The sequence below is a fragment of the Orycteropus afer genome, unplaced genomic scaffold (genome assembly GCF_000298275.1).
Source record: "Orycteropus afer afer isolate SDZICR_OR568_19922 unplaced genomic scaffold, OryAfe1.0 scaffold00498, whole genome shotgun sequence".
NCBI classification, from domain to species: Eukaryota; Metazoa; Chordata; class Mammalia; order Tubulidentata; family Orycteropodidae; genus Orycteropus; species Orycteropus afer.
Genome location: NW_006922085.1, coordinates 218,100 through 235,361, shown reverse-complemented (window position 1 = coordinate 235,361; position 17,262 = coordinate 218,100). Strand labels below are relative to the sequence as shown.

General features: G+C 54.3%; 2 protein-coding genes across 2 annotated transcripts in view; both read left to right on the top strand.

Annotated features, from left to right (window-relative positions):
* The first annotated feature begins 4,045 nt into the window (after positions 1-4,045).
* Positions 4,046-6,742, top strand: CCDC51 (coiled-coil domain containing 51). The gene is made up of 3 exons (XM_007955287.1): positions 4,046-4,357; positions 5,343-5,507; positions 5,987-6,742. The coding sequence occupies exons 1-3, from the start codon at positions 4,046-4,048 to the stop codon at positions 6,740-6,742; spliced, it is 1,233 nt and encodes a 410-aa protein (XP_007953478.1).
* An 8,091-nt stretch (positions 6,743-14,833) lies between these two features.
* PLXNB1 (plexin B1) overlaps positions 14,834-17,262 on the top strand; it is a 22,204-nt gene continuing 19,775 nt past the window's right edge. The window contains exons 1-2 of the mRNA XM_007955286.2: positions 14,834-15,940; positions 16,733-16,915. Coding sequence (XP_007953477.1) covers positions 14,834-15,940; positions 16,733-16,915 — 1,290 coding nt within the window. The remainder of the gene's footprint in view (positions 15,941-16,732; positions 16,916-17,262) is intronic.

Below are 17,262 nucleotides of genomic sequence, written 5' to 3'. Positions count from 1 at the left end.
GCAGATAGTATTCTAGGTACTGGGGATACGGCAGTGAACAATGCAAAGTTTGTCAGCTGGTAGAACTGACATCTTAGTGGATAAGACAGACAACAAACAAAGTAAATAAGTAAAATACATATCGCAGGTTATGCCATACATGGAGAGAAAAATGCAGGGAAAGGAGATAAAGAGTGCTGGGGTCGGGGTTGGATGGCGATTTCTGACAGAGTGGTCAGGGAAGGCCTCCTCAGGAGGTGACATTTGAGGGAGGTGACATCAGGAGGGAGCAAGCAGTGTGAAGGCCCTGAGGGAGGCTAGCCTACTGTGCTCTAGCAGCAACAAGAAGGTCCATGTGGTTGGGGAGAAGTGAGGAAAGGGGAACTAGTGAGACATGAGGTCAGAGATCAGTAGGAACTAGGGAGTGGATGTCCTGTAGGCCATGGAAATGACTTTGCTTCTCACTTTGAGAGAAATGGGGAACCATTACAGCGTTTAAGCAGAGAGAGACATGATCTGATCGGTATTTTGAAAGGACCACTGGCTGCTGTGTTGGGAATAGACTGTAGAGGTGAGAGTAGAGGGAATGTCAGGAGGCTCTTGTGATAATCCAGGGGAGAGATGTTGGTGGTTGGGACCAGGTGATAGCACTGACAGGGATAAGAGGAGGAGGGATCCAGGATATAGAACCAAAAAACAAACCCACTGCCATCGAGTTGACTCTGACTCATACAGACTCTATAGGACAGAGTAGAACTGTCCAGAGGGTTTCCAAGGGTATCCATCTTTATGGAAACAGACTGCATCATCTTTCTCCCACTGAGTGGGTGGTGGTTGATCCACTGATCTTTTGGGCCAATGTACCACTAGAGTTCCTAGGATATAGAAGGTCAGTGGCATTTGCTGATGGATCAGACATGAGGTGGGAGAAAGAAATGAGTCAGGAATGTTGAGAGGTTTTTCACTGAGCATTTGCACTTGGAGTTGCTATCAGCTGAAATGGAAAAGGATGTGGAGGAAGCAGGAAAGTGAGGAGCTCAGTGTTACCTCTATCAAGTTTGAAATCCCCATTAGCCATCCAAGCAAAGATGTGAATTGTCAGTTGAGTAATTGAGCCTGGGGTCTTGGGGAGACTAGGCTGGAGAAGTCTGAGTGTAGTTTTTTTTTTTTTTTTTTTAAATAGTTTTATTGTGATATAAGGAGCTCTGTGGTGTAGTGGTTAAGGCATTTGGCTGCTAACCAAAATGTCAGTGGTTCAAATCCACCAGCTTGCTCCATGGCAGGAAGATGAGGCAGTCTGCTTCCGTAAAGATATACAGCCTTGGAAACCCTATGGGGTTCGTTATGAGTCAGAATTTACTGGATGGCATTCAGTTTTTATTGAGAGATAATTTACACATGCAGTTCACCTGTTTAGACTGTACAAGTCAGTGGTTTTTTGCTTTTTTTTTTGTGTGTGTGTGTGTCCACAGAGTTGTGCAACCATTACCAGTTAATTTTAGAACATTTTCACAGATGGTTTGTAAAGCTATGGCATTGGGTGAGATGACTAAGGGAAAAGAACAGAGTCGGTGGTCTACAATGTTCAGAGGTCAGGGAGATGGGGGGACTGGAAACCAAGTGATTCAAGGGAGTGACCCTGAGGCATAGGCTACTGATAGGAAGTGAGATGAGGACTGGGAACTGATCATTGGATTTCTCAGTGTGGAGATGACCTGGAGAAGAGCAGTGCCAGGGGCATGGTGGGAGTAAAGGCCAGATAAGAGGGCTTAAGAAAATGGAAGTAGAGGGACTGGAGACAGTGAGTATAGACAATCTGCTGAGGAGTTTGGCTGTAAAGAGAAGCAGAGAAATGGGGTGGTTGTTGGAGAGGGGTATCAGATCAATTACTGAGCAATGTCTGTGAAGAAGGGAAAGGACATAGGATGGATGGAGAGTTGGCCTTCCCAAGGAGCATGGAGTTTCATCTTAAGGAACAAGAGAGAAGGCAGAGGGAATGAATGGGGGCAATACTGACAGTGGAAAGATCTGGTGGGAATTTGTGGATGTTCTCTTCTAATATTTTATATTTTCTTGGTAAAAATGAAGCAAGCCCTCAGCTGCAAGTGAGGATGAAGTATAGATGATGGAGGTTTGAGGAGACAGCAGTTGGTAAGAGACAGCCATTGGAGGGACATGATTCTGAACATGGCCCTCAGGCCCCTGCTTGATTTGTTCTCTGTCCCTGGTTGGAATTATCTTCCTGGGGTCAAGAGAGTCAGGGCTGGGGAGGAGGAGGTGGGAAAGGAGGCTGAGGTGGTCAGAGAAAGCATAGAGGGGGCAGAGTTTCAGAAAGAGTGTTAAGAGCTGTAGAGATCAAGGCAGAAACCTGAGAAGCACCTGCTGGATCTGACAAGGTCCAGGTCTTGAGGGGCCTCTGGGAGAGTACCATCTGTGGTGGAGTGGGGAGGAAGTGAGGATGGAGTTAGATCAAGGAACAAGGGGGTAAGGAAGTGATGACTGCCAAGGTGGACACTTCTGCTGAGCTTTGCTGGGAAGGACAGTGGATACTGTGGCCATAGGGGTGCATACAGTGTTTTGCTTTGATGAGGGGTATTCCTACAGGGTTATTGTGTGGTCATAGCCTGTGGGCAGTGGGCTCTGGTGTTGAGGCCTGGGAGGCTTCCCTAACTCCTGGTCATAGATGATGTGTGCCCCACTAAGCAGTGGTCCCCAGTCTTATGAATGGGGTCAGGGGTCCACATGTGGCACCAGCTCAGAACCATTGTCACGGGGTGTCCCATCCATGGCTCTCAGCTCCAACCCACTTTGGCCAGGAGGCATGCCCTACTCACCTGGCTTTACTTTCAGAGGTCATAGCTTCTCTAAAGCAGCTCCCAGAACAGCATGAAGGGAAGGAGGCTGGGGTGCTCTTGTCTTACCTCAGAAAGCCTCTTCTGTTTTGTAACTAGGGTTTCTTGGGTCTGCCTTCCTGTCTGCCCCGGCTTCCGCTTTTCTCTCTAGCTGGGTTGGTCAGCCACCAGGTGGCGCTCTGACAGCGGGAGTCAGTACTTGGTGGCCCTTGAGATATGGTTTGGTCAGAGGAGGGTGCTCCTGGCCCAGTTTTGCCAGGATTGATGGGTCACCTGGCCCCCATTTTGGGGTCTTCAGAGTGGCTGCTGTTCTGGGGCTTGGGCCAGGCCTGACTGTGGATAATGAGAGATGCCAGTGCAGTTCAGGTGTGGAGAAGTAGGCGTTGTTAGGACCCAAACATCAAAGGAGGGTTGAAAAGGGAAAGATTAAAGAAACCTAACCTGTTGAGCAGTGACTAAGATCAGGGAGGAGGGAGAAAGCTTAGAGAATGTGAGAAATGTGAGACTGGGAGTTGGTAGCCTGGGAAGTCTGGAGTTGGAGGACAGAAGGAGAAGCATTTGTCTGAAGCAAAGAAAAATTGCCCTCTGTGAAGATAATGTGTTTTTCCTGGAATTGTCCCTTGACAAGAGCTGGGAGTTCTCTGCTTTGGGACATGAGTGGCCTATGCCCTCCTGTGTGAGAGAGACTCTGCTTCCCCATTGCTGAGGCAGCCCTTAGGGAGTCTGGGAAGTTGTTCCCCCCCCCCCCCCCCCCCAGAAAAAACACTGGAAATCCCCTTTGTTCCTCAGCTTTCTCAGGAGTCTTTTGAATCTTTGTGGGAACTTTGTTAGCATAGGCACAACTTAGAGTTGAGAATTTTCTCTTGATATTGTCAGAAAACTGGGCACCAGGATTCATTCAAGCCCCAACAAGAGACCTGGGGAATGCAGGGAGCAAGTGGGATGGGAAAGTCTGCTTTGTGTGGCCTCATGGTGAAGGCATTATTTTCTAATTACATCTTTCCTCAAATGTGTTCCTTTCTCCAGGAGCACCTGGGGGCAAACCTGACTGTCCTCCTGCTGTGGGGGGTACAATCTCTAGGTCAACCAAGTAGAACTCAGTTGGGATGTTCTTAGTGGAAATTAGTTGGTTCAGAACTGTCCCTAGCTTCATGCCTGCAGCCCTTTCTCAGCAACTAGCTGATCTGTCTGGCATCCCCCTCACAGATCTCCTGATGAGAGGGCGCAACTCTGTGTTTGCTCTGCGGCACATCGTGGATATGTCCCACGTACTGGTGCGGAGAGGCCTCCTTGGAAGGGACCTCTTTATGACCAGGACTCTCTGCAGCCCAGGCCCCAGCCAGCCCAGAGAGAAAAGATCTGAGGAGGCGGCCCTTGGACTGTATCACCGGCTCATAGTGCTGGGAAGAGCCCTGGGATACAGCATTCAGCGACATGTGTCCTCCACAGCCAAGGCTTGGTGGGACAGATATGAAGAATTTGTCGGACTCAATGAAGTTCGAGAGGCCCAGGGAAACGTGACTGAGGTGAGGAGGGGAATAGGGTGGTTGGCCCTGGTTTTTGACTTGGGAAATGCTGCCTGGAGGCTCCTGCCAAGCAAGTCACCAGCCTTGTGGGGCTGGGAAGCCATATCCAGACTTGCCTTTTCTTGAACAAATACCACTAGTAGAGGCATCCGACTCATTTCTCACATGGAAACCTGGGCTTGATACTAATAGGGTGAAGGCTTTGGGTGTAACTGTAACCCTCCACCCTCCCTGAAGGCAGTTGTGGTCTGATAAATTCCTAACCATTGATACCCATTCTGTTAGGCCAGCAAATACTTCCTTCATTAACTATCTGGAGTATGATGGTGAGTTACTCAGGGGCTTGCTGCCCTCAGAGCCTATGTGTAATTGAAACCTGTGAAAGTAGAGGCCATACCTTGAGGGGGACAGAGTTGTCACGTCCTTTATGGCAGCAGAATGCATCCTATTATCACCGTTTTCACTCCTGCATAGGTGTGTGGACCAGTATAGTGAGATGGGAAGAGCCTGGGCTTCAGTGGAAGCTTTGAGGCATAGTGCCATCTCTTCCTTCGGAGACTGACAGAGCCTGGCCAAGCCCAAATTTCCAAGTCCTTAAAATAGACACCAAGGCAATGCCTCTCATGGTATTTTGAGGGGTAAATAAGGTAGTACAGGAAAAAGCACAAGCACTTAAGTTCCTTGCTGTGGTTTGTGTCACACAGGAGCTGACTGTATTTGTGTACACACGTTGTATGCGTTGTTAGCTATTTTCCAGTGTCTCAGGGGCACATTCTTGAATGGATAAATCCTGTGATTCTGATGGGTGTGGCTTGAGGATGCACTTTGAGCACCACTTGGGGAGCCAGGATTAGCATCTGGGATTGTGTTTCCTCCTTTTACAGCTAACATCCCATGGGTCCCTTAACCACAGCCTTGTTGAGGATAGAGCTGAGCCTGTGTTGGTGTGGGGAGAAGGGGCAGATGGCCTCTGTTCTCTTTACAGGCAGAGAAAGTGTTCATGGTGGCTCGTGGGCTTGTCCGGGAGGCTCGCGGGGACTTGGAAGTTCAGCAGGCCAAGCTGAAGGAAGTGAGGGACCGCTTGGATCGTGTCTCCAGGGACGACAGCCAGTATCTGGAGCTGGCTACTCTGGAGCACAGGATGCTGCAGGTGGGCACCTCTGAGGGTAGCCCTTCCCATCAGAAGGGTCATGGAAGGGTGAAGTGGGAACTCTGACTGGTTTGTTGGGTGGAGACCTGGTGAAGAGGTGAACCAGAAGCTCCTGAAGGATAGGACCCCAGATTTCCTGGAGCACTAGGACCAACAGTCCAGAGCAATATAGTCCAGGACCCAGATTGTGAGACGTGAGCACCAAAGATAGACACATTCTGTAGATACCAGTGCATGTCTGGTCAAACCCAGGATGGCTCAGGTGGGAGGTTAGTGTAGGTCACCTAGACTATTCCTGTTCTTTTGCTCCCCCCACCTGACCAGGTTTATGCTACCATCATCCTGTCCTCATGTATTCATGGAGCATGTACTCTGCCAGGTGTGAAGCTAAGCCCCAGGGACATCGTAGTGGGGCAGCTGCTTGTGACTACAGCTGTAGGGCCACGCTGCTGCTGTATAACACAGCTTTGCTTCTGCAGGAAGAGAAGAGACTTCGTACTACCTACCTGCGTGCAGAAGACTCTGAGCGAGAGAAGTTCTCCCTCTTCTCTGCAGCTGTGCGGGAAAGTCATGAGAAGGAGCGCACTCGGGCTGAGAGGACCAAGAACTGGTCCCTCATTGGGTCAGTCCTGGGGGCTCTGATTGGTGTGGCTGGTTCTACCTATGTAAACCGCATACGGCTACAGGAGCTGAAGGCCTTACTCCTGGAGGCACAGAAGGGGCCTATGAGCCTCCAGGAGGCCATCCGGGAGCAGGCATCCAGCTACTCCCTCCAGCAGAGGGACCTCCAAGACCTCATGGTGGACCTGAGGGGCCTGGTGCATGCTGGGCTCGGGGAGGGCTCTGGGTCTCAGACAGGTACTTCCCTTACCCGAGTCAAAGACACAGATGTCCTTTTAGCTGCCTTGAAAGAGCAGCTCAGCCATTCCAGGCAGGTCCATTCATGTCTCGAGGGTTTACGAGAGCAGCTTGATGGCCTGGAAAAGACTTTCAGCCAAATGGCTGGCGTGGTTCAGCTTGCAAAGGCTGCAGCACACTCAGGCCTGGTTGATCAGGCAGACCAGGCTCCACCCAGCTCCTTGCTGGAGCATGGGAGCATGATCTTGGCGCTGTCGGACATGGAGCAGAGGCTAGAAGCCCAGGTGAACAGGAACACTGTCTACAGCACGCTGGTTACTTGTGTGATGTTTGTGGTCACGCTGCCTGTGCTTTACATGGTTTTCAGGACCAATTAAAGAATTTTTTAGTTTGTATTATTTAAAGGAATTTATATCAGACTGAATTTTGTCCATTGAAAGTTGGGGTCTGTGACTCATGGGTTGGGCCAAGAGTACTCTCCCCTCCTTTAGTTCCTCTCTCATCTCTCTTGGTCCTCTCCTCTTTAGGACTGTTTTTTTTTTTTTTTTAAATGTAATCACTCCTTGGCTTGGGCTTTTGTTTTACATTCCTGGCCTGACCTTCCTGTGTCAGATGTTTTGGGGGTTCTAGTGAGGGGAACCTAGCCTGCTGCCCACCTCCTGGTGACCATGGCCAAGGATGGATTAACTAGTAAGCAAGGTATGCATAGGCTTACATGTGTCTACTTACTAATCTGCAGTGCACATTTTCACGTGGGTTTCACTTAGTAAGATTAGAAGGTAAACACAAGTAAGTCCGTGTGTACCTTGCTAATTGGGTAGTCCATCCCTGATTATGTCGCCTCTTCTGGGTCATTGTCTCTCTTACTTGGGGTTCTAATGCTGGAGGAAAGAGCCCTGGTGGCACAGTGGTCAAGTGCTTGGCTTAAGGTCGGCAAGTTCAAACCCATTTACTGTTCCACGGGAGAAAGATGAGGCAGTCAACTTCCATAAAGATCACACTCTTGGAAACCCTTGAGGGCAGTTCTACTCTGTTCTGTAGGGTCGCTGTGAGTCGGAATAGACTGGACAGCAATGGTTTTTTAATGCTGGAGAAATGATCAGAGAGGAGAGAACAGATGAGATGAGGCATGGGGGAAATGGTTGGTAAATAGTGCTTGGGAAATAATTATGGGGTGTAATGGTCAATCTGGGTCTGTGGGGCAGAGAGTGCTTTGTGCAGCACCTGTGTGCCACTGGAGTTGGAGGGTCTTCTCATGCATGGCTTAGGGCCTAGGGATGGCCCTGACAGCCCATCGGCAGGGAATGGACAGACGATGGGGAGGGGCCTCCTACAGGTGGGAGGTACAGTGGGGTATGGAGATGATGCCCTGAGAAACCCTGACCTTTCCCTTTTAACCGGGGAACATCGACCCTTGACCTCCTGGGCTAAATGGCCATAGGTGGGTGGCCTTGTGTGCCCTTGAGTAAACAGGAACAGGGGGAAGGTGCTCTGTACTCATGTATACTTTTGGGGCACAATGAGCTATGTACAAGGTGCCCTGAGGGAGTGTGCAGGGTCTGTGGATAGGGGCTCATGTACCTGAGTTTGAGCTAGAAATACTTTCCATGAGGTACCCTCCTCTACTGTGCTTAGGCTTGAGCAGTGACCAAGGTCCTAAAGGCCTCACAGTGTTTGTTCTGAACCTCTGAGTGCCTGGTCCCTTAGTCACTTGGCTCTTCATTCTTGGTAATGTTTTCTTTATATCGCTGTAGGCTGTGGGGTTTAGAACTTCCAGGTTCCCCTCTGGGGTGACATAGGTCCTGAAGGGTGCACACTTGTGTGAATGGATTTTTTTGGGGAGATTTTAGGTATGTGGAAGGGGTCTCTATAAGCTGCAGGGGCAGGAAAGCAGAGGTGGGTGATGACTGGTGGCCTTACTGACCTGGTTGAAATGATGGATGTGGGGGAGTTGTGGAGCATAAGGTTGGCAGGCACCAGGGATTTCTGAAGTCAGAGGCCAGTGGTGTGGAAATTGGGGAGGGAGCATGATGCTGATGCAGGTGACATACTGGGCACCAGGACGCAGGTGCTGGAAACGGGGCTGGAGAAAAAGGGGTGACTTGAGGGGTGAGGGAAGGAGAATTTGGAAGATCTAGAGCCTGGTACATGAGAGGATGAAAGGAGGCCCCTTGATAGGGGATGGGAGGTGGGAAGAGGGTACCTGTGGTGTTCTAGCAGTAGCCAGTGTGGATGATTGGAACCCCCTCCTAGTTGAGGCTTCCCCCTGCCCTTTGGATGGTGGATTTTGCCTCCCAATGGCCTTGAGCAAAAGTTCCAGAGAAGTCCTAACAGAATGGGCCAAGTACTGGCTCCTGAGTTTGTAGTGGGCAGGCCAGAATGTATAGGTCCACCGCAGAGGGCACAGCTTGGCCTTGAGAACTCTTTCACCCCTACCCAGCGTTCCCTCCTGCAAGGCCCAGGTATTTGCCAGTGAGGGAGTCCAGGCTTGCCCAAGGATCCTCAGCTTGGGGTGGGTCCAAGGCCACTTTTGGGGAAAGGACCAGGTTGTCAGGGAGGAAAGGAAGGAAATGCTCCCTTGTTGTGCATCTCTGTGGCCTGTGTGCCCCCTTTAACAGCCTGGCTAGGAGTGGTATCACCCCCTTTTGCCAGTGAGCAAATAGGCTTGGGGGTCAGGTTACTTGGCTTAGTGATGGCGCAAACCCAGGCCCAACCCCAAAGCCTGGGCTCTTCCAGCACAGTCAGAGGTGGGGGCCGGAAGGAGGGGTTGGCTGCTGGGGAGTCTTGGGAGAAGGGGCAAGACTAGGTGCGGTGGGAAGAATCAAGGCACCTAGGAGTTGAGGCAAAGGAAGTTAGGAAGACGACTACAGGAGCCAGGTACTAGAAGGAAAAGAGGGAGCTTGGGGCGCTGGGCAGGGCGGGATGGTGGTGGCTGGTAAAGAGGCCAGGCAGGTGAGGGGCGCAAGTCTGACCTGGGACAGGTTGGGTGGGAAGAGGCTCGGACGCCCTCGCATTAGCACCTGGGGGTTGCGGAGTGCGACCCCCTCCCTCCTGCTGCTCGCAACCTCTAGAGCTTCCAAGTCCGGTTCTAGTGCAGCTCGCAGGTGAGGCCCGACGGGGGCGGGGCGGGGCTGCTCGCGCTCCAGGCTTCACCCCGCACCACCCACGCTGGGATCCGCGTTGCTACGGCTGCCACTGGCGCGCAGCCTGCCCCTCTCCCGGCGAGGTAGGGGTTGCGCCCCCAGCCCTCGGCAAATGCGGATCCCGCGGGATTGGAATGCGGGGTCCCGGGCGGCTCGGGGCCGCGCGCCGGGCTGCTTCCGGCCTGGCTTGGGCGGCGGGGGAGGAGGGGGGAGGGCGGCCCGGCGGTCGCGGTGGGGGGGAAGGAGCGGAGCCGGCCGGGCCGACGCGGCTTTGTCTCCTTTGTTCCGGGCGGTGGCAGTGCCGCGGCGGGAGGGGCAGGCAGCGGGCGCAGTTTTCCGCCCCTCGGTCTCCGGGTAACAGCTGCGGCTACGCCGGACCCACCTCCTGGGGGTGGGGGGTGGGGGGCGGGCAGGCCGCCGTGCGCAGATCCCGAGAGCCCGGAGCAGCCGGCGCCTCCTTGACGCGCGCATCCTACGGGCCCGGCCGGGCGGTGAGTGCGGGGCCCGGGCTGCGGGCATCGAGGCGAAGTGGGCGCTCCCGAGGTCGAAGAGCCCGAGATCTCGAGCTCCTCCAGGCCGGGGCGGTCCTGGTGAGTAGTGGGCAGCTTAGGTCCTGAGAGTTGGGACCACACTTCTCTGCGCGAAGGGAAACTCTGGCGACTCCGCCTGTAACGCGATTGGGAGACAGAGGAGGTGGAGCTGCTCCTCCGCGCCCCCTCCTCGCCGCCGCGCGGGGGACCGGACAGCCCCTTCTCCGCCCTCTCAGGACCACTCGTGGAGTCCTTGCCCCGCCGCTTTGGGGAGAGGGAAAAGGTTCGGAGAATAACCAAATGGGGAGGTCGAGGCTTTCCCTTGTAGTACCAGCCCTTCCACCCTGGCTCCGCGGGGCTGACAAAGGCGGACCACGAGCCTCCTGCCGCGCACCCGCAGAGGGGACCACCCTCTCAGTGCACAGACACAGACGATGGGTGATTGATAAGCGCTCCCTGGGTCATCGTGGGCTCGTGGTGAATGGTGGATCACCCCATCTCACCTTAGTACACAGAACACGGCGGGTGGTGTGCACCATTGCACTGTCAATGAATAACTGGCCTCTTTAGTATAACCTGGGAGTGGAGTCGGAGGGCAAAAAGGAAAGGCCATTTTCCCACTAACTCTGGAGACATCGCAAACGTGGGCTGAAGTGTGGCCCCTCTATAGGTTTGGAAGTGCAGAGTTTGTTAGCCCCTTCAGTTGGTGAGGACAGTCCCAGGAGGGTCTGGGAGGTGCTTGCTCTTGGCCAACTAAGTTAGGTGGCTTTCAGCCCTGCTGAAGAGGTCCAGAGAAAGGTGGGCCCAGAAGAAACTGCAGGGCAGGCCTGGGCACAGGTGGAGTTGGACTTTGGCTATGAGCCTGGGCTGGGCCTGAGATCTGGGAAGTGGGCAGAGATCCTGGCTGTGCAGGTGAGGGACATGAGGCCTGGCTGCCAAAACAACCTTTTCAGTCTGCCCTGGGCCCAGTCACTAAGGAAAATGAGGTTGATGCCTTGCCCTTTGAGAGGTCAACTGGCTTGGTGAGGGGTATGGGCCTTGTATCTACTCTGAGCTGGGTTTTCTTGGCTGTGAAATGGGAGTTCTTTTAACATGTAAAAGGAGCTCTGGTGGCTCAGTGCCTAAGGCATTTGACTGCTAACCAGAAGGTTGGCAGTTCAAACCCACCAGCCACACTCTGTGGAAGGAAGACTGGGCAATCTACTTCTGTAAAGAAGTACTGCCTTGGAAACCCAAAGAGGGTCACCATGAGTTGGAATCACCTCGATGGCAGTGAGGTTTTTTTTTTTTTTTTGTTAACATGTAAGGAGCATCTTCTCTCTGCCAATTGTCTGTGCTTGTTGCTGGAGCCTGCAAATCAAAAGCTACACTCCTTGCCTTCAAGGGGCTTCAAGCTCAGAGTGGGAGGGTGGAACAGGGAGAAAAGTGGCTTCAGTTGCAGCCACTAGTGCCAGACACATACTGCATTAAATTTAAAGGTCACAGAAGCCCTGCCTCCCATTTCACAAATGGGAGCTCTGAAGCTCAGAGGGCTGGAGGCAGAGCTGTAGTACGTGCCACTGTGACGGCTGGTTCTGTCCACTCCATCCGCCACAGTGAGCTCCTTCGTCTGGAGACTGAGAGAAGGGACGGCTCCCCAGGAGAGGCTAGTAGGGTGCAGGGGTTAACGGGATGAAGAGGGAGTGGGCATTCCAGACAGTAGGAGCAGCCTGTGTAAAGGCGTGGAGGAGTGAAAGGCCTGCAGTTCAGGAACAACAAACGTGTGCAGGAGAGCTGGCACGAGTGGGCTGCAAAAGTGCGCCCAGAAATTTGACCTTTGTCCCTCAGGCCCTGGGGTACCCCAAAGGCCTTTGCTCAGGGATGAAGCACCTACGAAGTAGTGAGGGGTGGAGGGTAGGCTGGAGGGATTGAGGGCTACTCTATGGCTTGTGGCAGAGTGTAAATGACATACCATGGAAAAATGCCCAACACGGAGGAGAAAATGCCACTGCCCTTCTTCCTTTCCTCCTCCCCCTGCCCTGTGTCCACTCCCACCCATGGTATGTGGGGAAGGGTGGAGGGTGGTAGGCCCAATGTCACAGGAGGATGGTGCTTGAAAAAGTCTGATAGTGTTTCCTGGAGCAGATCAGGGTGGCCAGCCCCCTACATTCTGTGTGGCCTGGCCAGAAACTACTCTGATCCCACTTCATCTTCCCGTGAACCTCTTGGCCCAGTTAGGATCTTACTTTTGGGGTGTGGTTTGGTCACTACTCACTGAGGACTGGAGAATCCTTGCACGTAGTAGGCTCTGAGCAGATATTTGTAAAGGAGTGAATGCTGGTCTAACTACAGGAACCCTCTGCCCCAGGTATGTCCCTGGGCATGAGGTGGCAGGAGAGATTGGGCAGGAACTGAGTGCAGGAGCTGACCTCTGCCCATCCTTGGATAGGCCCTGTCTTCCCAGAGAGAGAGAAACTTTCTTCCCTTATCCCTTGGAAACAAGGTTGGGGGCTCCTGGACAGCCTGGCCTTGCCACAGCCCTGGGCTTCTCGCTGGGTTTGCGATTCTCCCGCTGCCCCCATCCCTCCGCCCCCTCGGGTGGCAAACAGAGGCGGCCTTGTTCTTGTTCCCATAGAGTTGCCCTGTTCTCTGCACACTAAAAATGGAAACCCCCAAGCTATTTTGGGAGCAGTGCCCAGCCAGGCTGTGGCCACAGCCCCCCTGCTCCACTGGGCTGTGGCCACAGTTCCCTTGCTCCCACCGGGGCTGCTGGACCCTCCTCTGAGCCTCGAGCCTAGCCCTGCCCCTGCACAATCTCAAGAGCACCCTGCCAAGACCTCAGTTGGGATGAGCTGACCTCGCTGAGGAAAGCTCTTAGGACAGCCTGTGTGTGCAGCCTGGCAGCTGGGTGGTGGGAAGGGCTGGACAGTGGGCCTGGGCATAGGGCAGGTAGGGAGACGGTCTCCTAACTTGGGATGTGTGTCCTGTGGCAGCAGTTCACCAACGCTGGGGCTCCTGGCTAGGGACTACTGGGGGCTGGGGAAGGTGGTGGTGGTGCTGCTCCTGCCACAGTTTCTTGGTCTGGAGACTCAGCTGGGGTCTGCAAGGAAGGATCTGTGAGGAGGGCAGGTACCTGGGTCTGGGAAGGTCCTAGGGATGTGGGCATGGTGAGGCATTATAACTTCCTTCAGGACACCTTCCTCTGTACCCCATCTCTTCCACTCATCCCACATTCTGGGCCCTGGCTCTGCTTTGACCTGAGAGAAAGGAAATAGCTAGAGCTGGCCTGGCTTCCACAATCCTCTGGGAGTTGGAGCTTGAACCAGGGAGGTATGCATGAGTCAGTATGTGTGAGTGTCTAAATGTGTGTATGTCTCTGGTGAGTGTATGTGATACGTGTCTGTGTAGAGTGTGTGTGTGGGATGTGTCCTCATGCAGATGTTTAAACGTGGGTGGTATGTCTGGATGGTATGTATGTCTGCATTTCTATAGATGTGTATCTGTGGTGTGTATAGATTGTATCTGCACACATTTGTGTGCGTGCAAATACCTGTGTGCTGTGTGTGGGTGTGTGACAGTAGGGGATGTGATGTGTGTGCATCTTGCTGTGTGTGAGTGTTGAATATGTGTGAATCTGTCTATTTGCTGGTGATGGTTTAGGTTGGGATGGCCCTTGGCCTGTGTGGAGGGCTAGTGCCTTAATGGGTGGGATTTGGGTAGAGGGTGGGACTGACAGAGTGCTGAAATGAGGGGGCTCTTAGGGGTGGGGTATAAAGGGAGGATGCTGTGCTGGGGGCCTGACAAGGCCCTGACAGCCATGGGGCTTCTTCCTAGCTGCCCTTTCCCAGGCCCCCGGTGCCTGGTTCTGTTGCCCTCCCCTTTCCCGTGTGGGCTCCGAGGAGGCGTCCCCTGTGGAATGTGTTTGGTGGCTGACGGCCAGGCTGGGCCCAGCTCCACCGGCAGGCTGGGTAGCAGGGAGGGGGTATCTTGTGCTGCCTCCACAGTGGAGTGCCCAGGGCTCCTACATGCTTGCAGCCTAGCCCCTAGCTTCATGCTCTGCTTTCTCCCTGGGTAGGTGACTCCCACACAAGTCATGCTGTTGTCTCCTGACCCAGCCAGCCCTGCCAGGTGAGCTTGACTTCACACCTAGGCTGCGGGGCTCTCCAGTGTAGAGTCCAGACTTTACACTTCAACCTAGCCAGTCTTAACCTCCTTCTCTCTGGCCAGTTAGGTCTGTGGTTATTTATTACCCTTTTGGACTGCTGGCCTAAAAGACTGTTCCCCCAGCCTCTCCCCAGCCCTACCATGTGGGTGGTTCATGGGGCCTCATCCTTCCCTCTTCCTGCTCAGAAAACCAACATCTGTGCAGAGAACACCTCTCCTCCTTTGAGTCTAGGCCCCTCCTTCCCACCGCCCTGCTCTCCTACCTCCTCCAGGCCCTAGGGGAGGGATATTTTCCATGTTTCTGCCCCCCAGCCCCTCTCCCTCTGATCCTGTGGTGGCACAGGGCAGTGCAAGGTGAGAATGGAGTGGATTGCAGGTCCCCTGACAGAATGGTGTTTGCAGAGAAAGGGCGGTATTGGAGGTTCCAAGGAAAGACTTCTGTGTCTGACCCCTGCAGTGTATGGTCTGGGGATTGGCCTGGACTACAGTACTCATCTAAGCCTGGTTCCCCCTACCCACTCTCCTAGGTTAAGAGGGCATCCTGGCTAAGTCAGTGTTCCCAGTGCTCATAGCCCTATCCCTCACACTGGTGGCCTGGTGCACTCTGGTGGCCACATGAGCCCTTCTCAACCTCTCTCCCTACCAGGTGACCATGACTGTCCTCGGCCCAGCTCTTCTCCAGGTGCTGTGGGCCGGGTGGATCCTCACCCTCCAGCCCTTACCCCCGGCTTCCTTTACTCCCAATGGCACGCAGCTGCAGCACTTGACACGGGACCCCAGCTCAGGCACCCTCTACCTAGGGGCCACCAACTTCCTGTTCCAGCTGAGCCCAGGGCTGCAGCTGGAGGCCACAGTTTCCACAGGCCCTGTGCTGGACAGTAGGGACTGCCTGCCACCCGTAATGCCTGATGAGTGCCCACAGGCCCAGCCTACCAACAACCCCAACCAGCTGCTGCTGGTGAGCCCAGGGGCCCTGGTGGTGTGCGGGAGTGTGCACCAGGGGGTCTGTGAGCAGCGACGCCTTGGGCAGCTTGGGCAGCTACTGCTGCAGCTGGAGCGGCCAGGGGACACCCAGTATGTAGCTGCCAATGACCCTGTGGTCAGTACGGTGGGGCTGGTGGCCCAGGGCCTGGCTGGGGATCCCCTCCTGTTTGTGGGGCGGGGATACACCAGCAGGGGTGTGGGGGGTGGTATCCCACCCATCACAACCCGGGCCCTGCGGCCACTGGACCCTCAGGCTGCCTTCTCCTATGAGGAGACGGCCAAGCTGGCAGTGGGCCGGCTCTCTGAGTACAGCCACCACTTCGTGAGTGCCTTTGCACACGGGGCCAGTGCCTACTTCTTGTTTCTGCGCCGGGACCTACAGGCTCAGTCTCGAGCCTTCCGTGCTTACGTGTCCCGTGTGTGTCTCCGGGACCAGCACTACTACTCTTATGTGGAGCTGCCCTTGGCTTGCCAGGGCAGTCGCTATGGGCTGGTTCAGGCTGCAGCCGTGGCCACGTCTGGGGAGGTGGCCCGTGGGGAAGTACTCTTTGCAGCCTTCTCCTCTGCTGCTCCACCTGCTGTGGGCCGGCCCCCGTTGGCAGCTGCCGGGGCATCTGGAGGCTCGGCTCTCTGTGCCTTCTCCCTGGATGAGGTGGACCGGCTTGCCAATCGCACACGAGATGCCTGCTACACCCGGGAGGGCCGTGCCGAGGATGGGGCTGAGGTTGCCTACATCGAGTATGATGTCAATTCTGACTGTGCACAGCTGCCCGTGGTGAGTTTCAGCACTGCCTCTGTCCTTTCCTGTCTCTGAGGCAATTGGCCAGACATTCAAGTAGTTGATGGGGTTGGGAATGGTCAGGACAACAGATGTTAAATGTGTCCTTTGTGCCTGAATGGCGGAGGGGTACCTCAATACAAGTATGGCATTCAGGGAGTCACAGAACAGTACAGAGATGAACTTGGACCAGACAGTGAAGGGGGGGCCATGTATGTGTGTAAACTGAGAGGGTGTTAACAAGGTTCAGGGGTGTGGGGCAGAGACCTGTGAATGTTGGGAGGATGGGACCTAGTTTTTTGAGCAAGAGAGGAAGGTGAGGTTGGCACTTGTTTGGCTATACCTGCAGGTTGGAAAAGGAGAAGATGTAGGTAAGGGGCCTTAGTCAGTAAGGGGTGGGAGGGGGCCCAGGTGGGTGGACTTGGAGATCAGCGTGCAAGCTGTGAGAGGCTTTGGAGAAGTGGTTCAGAAGAAGGCTGAGCAGATAACTGGATGGTGCAGTTCCCAGACCAGGGATGGGAGAAAATGGGGCTACAGACAGAGGCAGAGATCAAAAGAAGGGGAAGGAGCCAATGGAAATTGTCTAAGGCAGCTGGAGATAAGCCCAGGGACTAAGGACAAGCTAAGGATATGGCTGTGGGAGTTGTCAAGGAGGCCCAGCAGAGAGTACAGGAGCAGTAACAATATTGTCCAGGAGGATTCTCAGAAGAGATGGGGAAGAGAGATGTGGTTGTCCCAAAAGTATAGGGCAGGAGAGGTCACCAAGGGAGGGCTTCTTGCTGCTTGCAGGACACCTTGGATGCCTATCCTTGTGGCTCAGACCACACGCCCAGCCCCATGGCCAGCCGTGTCCCACTGGAAGCCACACCAGTACTGGAGTGGCCAGGGGTTCAACTGACGGCTGTGGCAGTCACCACAGAGGACGGACACACCATTGCTTTCCTAGGTGACAGTCAAGGACAGCTGCACAGAGTGAGTTCCCAGGAAGTACCGGGTCCCCCCAAGGTCTGGAAGGGAGTAGGGAGCAAGAAGTGAGCTGCTGAGGACCCACCCTGGGCAGAGCTACCCCTGTGACCTCTGGGGCTGAGATGTGTGACCTGTGACATGCCCCCCTGCCCACCCCTCCTGGCTAGAACTGTGATCCTCTTCCTGGGACTGACACACATCCCCTCCCCCCACACACACCGGCTGGTTGGTGTGACCTATGACACCTCCCACCCCCACCCCAGGGCTGGGAGTTATGACCTTTCTTCCTCCTGGGGCTAGGAGGTGTTTGTCTATGACTTGTCCTGCAGGGCTGAACAATGATTTCCCAGGAG

Excerpts from the sequence above, each read along its gene's own strand:
- CCDC51 (XM_007955287.1), top strand. The coding sequence starts at position 4,046 with ATGAGAGGGCGCAACTCTGTGTTTGCTCTGCGGCACATCGTGGATATG. Across the intron at positions 4,358-5,342 it reads CCCAGGGAAACGTGACTGAG|GCAGAGAAAGTGTTCATGGT; the intron begins GTGAGGAGGGGA and ends TTCTCTTTACAG. Across the intron at positions 5,508-5,986 it reads TGGAGCACAGGATGCTGCAG|GAAGAGAAGAGACTTCGTAC; the intron begins GTGGGCACCTCT and ends TTGCTTCTGCAG.